Source organism: Aptenodytes forsteri, unplaced genomic scaffold (assembly GCF_000699145.1).
Source record: "Aptenodytes forsteri isolate BGI_AS27 unplaced genomic scaffold, ASM69914v1 Scaffold188, whole genome shotgun sequence".
NCBI lineage: Eukaryota > Metazoa > Chordata > Aves > Sphenisciformes > Spheniscidae > Aptenodytes > Aptenodytes forsteri.
The window spans coordinates 129,894-131,882 of record NW_008794371.1 but is presented as its reverse complement, the minus strand read 5'-3'; the positions used below and the strand labels follow the sequence as shown (position 1 = coordinate 131,882).

The 1,989-nt window shown below is 54.9% G+C and overlaps 1 protein-coding gene across 1 annotated transcript in view; it reads right to left on the bottom strand.

Moving 5' to 3' along the window:
• TAF15 (TATA-box binding protein associated factor 15) overlaps positions 1–1,650 on the bottom strand; it is a 25,029-nt gene extending 23,379 nt beyond the window's left edge. The window contains exons 1-2 of the mRNA XM_009287460.1: positions 1,617–1,650; positions 1,427–1,552 (exon numbers count right to left, since the gene is read on the bottom strand). Of these exons, the coding sequence (XP_009285735.1) occupies positions 1,427–1,552; positions 1,617–1,650 (160 nt within the window). The remainder of the gene's footprint in view (positions 1–1,426; positions 1,553–1,616) is intronic.
• Between the last annotated feature and the right edge of the window lie 339 nt (positions 1,651–1,989).

Below are 1,989 nucleotides of genomic sequence, written 5' to 3'. Positions count from 1 at the left end.
GCCCTCGCCATGCTCCGTGCGCGCACAGCCAGGAAGAGATGCGAGATGCTAAAAATGGGAGTTAAAACATCCAAAATCAGGGGAATAAAAACAAAAGCAACAAAGGGTTTGCCAGAGCGTCTGACCCTTAAAAAGCCAAATTGAGCTGGAGTCCAAAATCAGGGTCCTAAGGAATAAAAACAAAAGCAACAAAGGGTTTGCCAGAGCGTCTGACCCTTAAAAAGCCAAATATTGAGCTGGAGAACGGCTTTCTAAGAAAAGGGGTCGTGATCTCGGGAGGCACATACGGAACGGGAGACGTTGCTTCAGAAAGGAAGATTAACGAGCGATGGACCGAAAACGACGGCAAAAGCAACGTTGATTATTTCACCTGATTGTTTTTTTTTAGCCGTCGTGTTTCTTCTTTCGGGTCAAGCTACCTTCTCGCAAGAGTCGGAGAGGGAGGGTTAACAGTTGCACACTTTCTGACGAGCGACAGTCTGCGCCCGCATCAGCCGGGGAAACGGTGAGCGCTGCCAGGTTTTACCCCGTTTCCTTTTTTTAAGGGCAGTGAAGAGCGTTCTCTGATGTCAGCTGAATGGACTGAGCGGATTCGCAAACAAGTAGGGCTGTTTCTTTTCCCCCCCTGGGTGTAGCAGCGGGAGGCAAATCCCACCGCCACAGCCTAAAATAAGTTTCTGCAAAACAAGCAGTGACTAGAATGATTAATTAAAAAAAGGGGCTGAGCTCTCGCCCCGTCTTTCGGTTTCTCCTTGAAAAACTTCATCTCCTCCAGCCGCAAGGTCTTCTCCCGCGCCATGAGCCCTCCTCTGTCTGCGACAACCTGGGACCTCTCACAAAGGCTGCCTTTGCAACGCGCTGTCGGGATTAGGGCAGATCCCAAACAATGCGTAGAGCCTCTCAGTGCCTGTACGTTCCTCAGAGAGTGAAGGATCCTCATAAATGGAAAATGGCATTAATTGGGACAGAGTGACAAGCCCACGTGTCTGTTTGCCTGCTGATAGATCTGTGCTGTGCTCTCCCGTTGCTTTCAAAAAACTTTGAAGCCGGGGTGGGGAAAAGATGTCGGACTCTCGACCCTCTGCTCATCCCCCTCGGCTGGAAGAGATCCCAGCTGCTTCAAACACTTTCCCCCCTTTTGCAAAACCAAAGAGGCCGGGGGGAGGCGTGTTTCTTCTGATCCTTCCCGTGTAGATGAGACCTCATGGGTCTCTTGTTAGACCTGAGCCAGCAACCAGCGACCGGGGTCTTGTCCGGAGGAGGAACTGGTGGCAGGAGGGGAGCGTTTCTGCCACGTAGCTGTTCATGGCGAGCGGATGCGGGTCCAAGCACCGGGAACTGGGCAATGGGAGCCACATCCTCCGCTCCCTGCTGGGGGCCTCCCACCACCCTTGGAGCAAAGCCTCTATTTCTCCCTGCTTCTCACTTTTTTCCCACACGTCCCTCTCCTCACGCAGGGGCTTCTCAGGGCGAGGGGCTCCTTCGCTGGAGCGCCCCTCCATCTGCCGCTTCCCTCCAGGCAGTGGTGCGTTCAGCCAGTGCATGCGCAACACTGTAGACAAACAGCAAAGCTGATGCCGTTTCAGCAGGTTTCGCCTGGTTTGTAATGCACTGACGTGGAGGAGGCCCGTCTTTGGGCAACCCCTCCATTTGCGCCAGGGTGGGTGGGCAGACGCAGCTCTGGTGCGGGCGCTCCTCTCCACCTCCATCCGTCACACCTGAAGGGAAACGCTTGGCACTTCCAGGCAGCCTAACCCCGCCGCACGGCAGCGGGGAGCGGACGGGGCTGTGCGGGGCCCTCCCGGCTCGGCGGGGCCGGCCGGGCCTCCTGCGTCCTGGGCAGGCTGTGCCTGGTGGAGGGCCGGCAGTAACCCAGCCTGGGGTGGGCTTCCAGCGACAGCTCACACCTCTTCCCGGGGATATTTTTCTCTTCTGGGAAGGGAAAAAATAATAATAATAATAATAATAAAATAATTTTTAAAAGGAGGG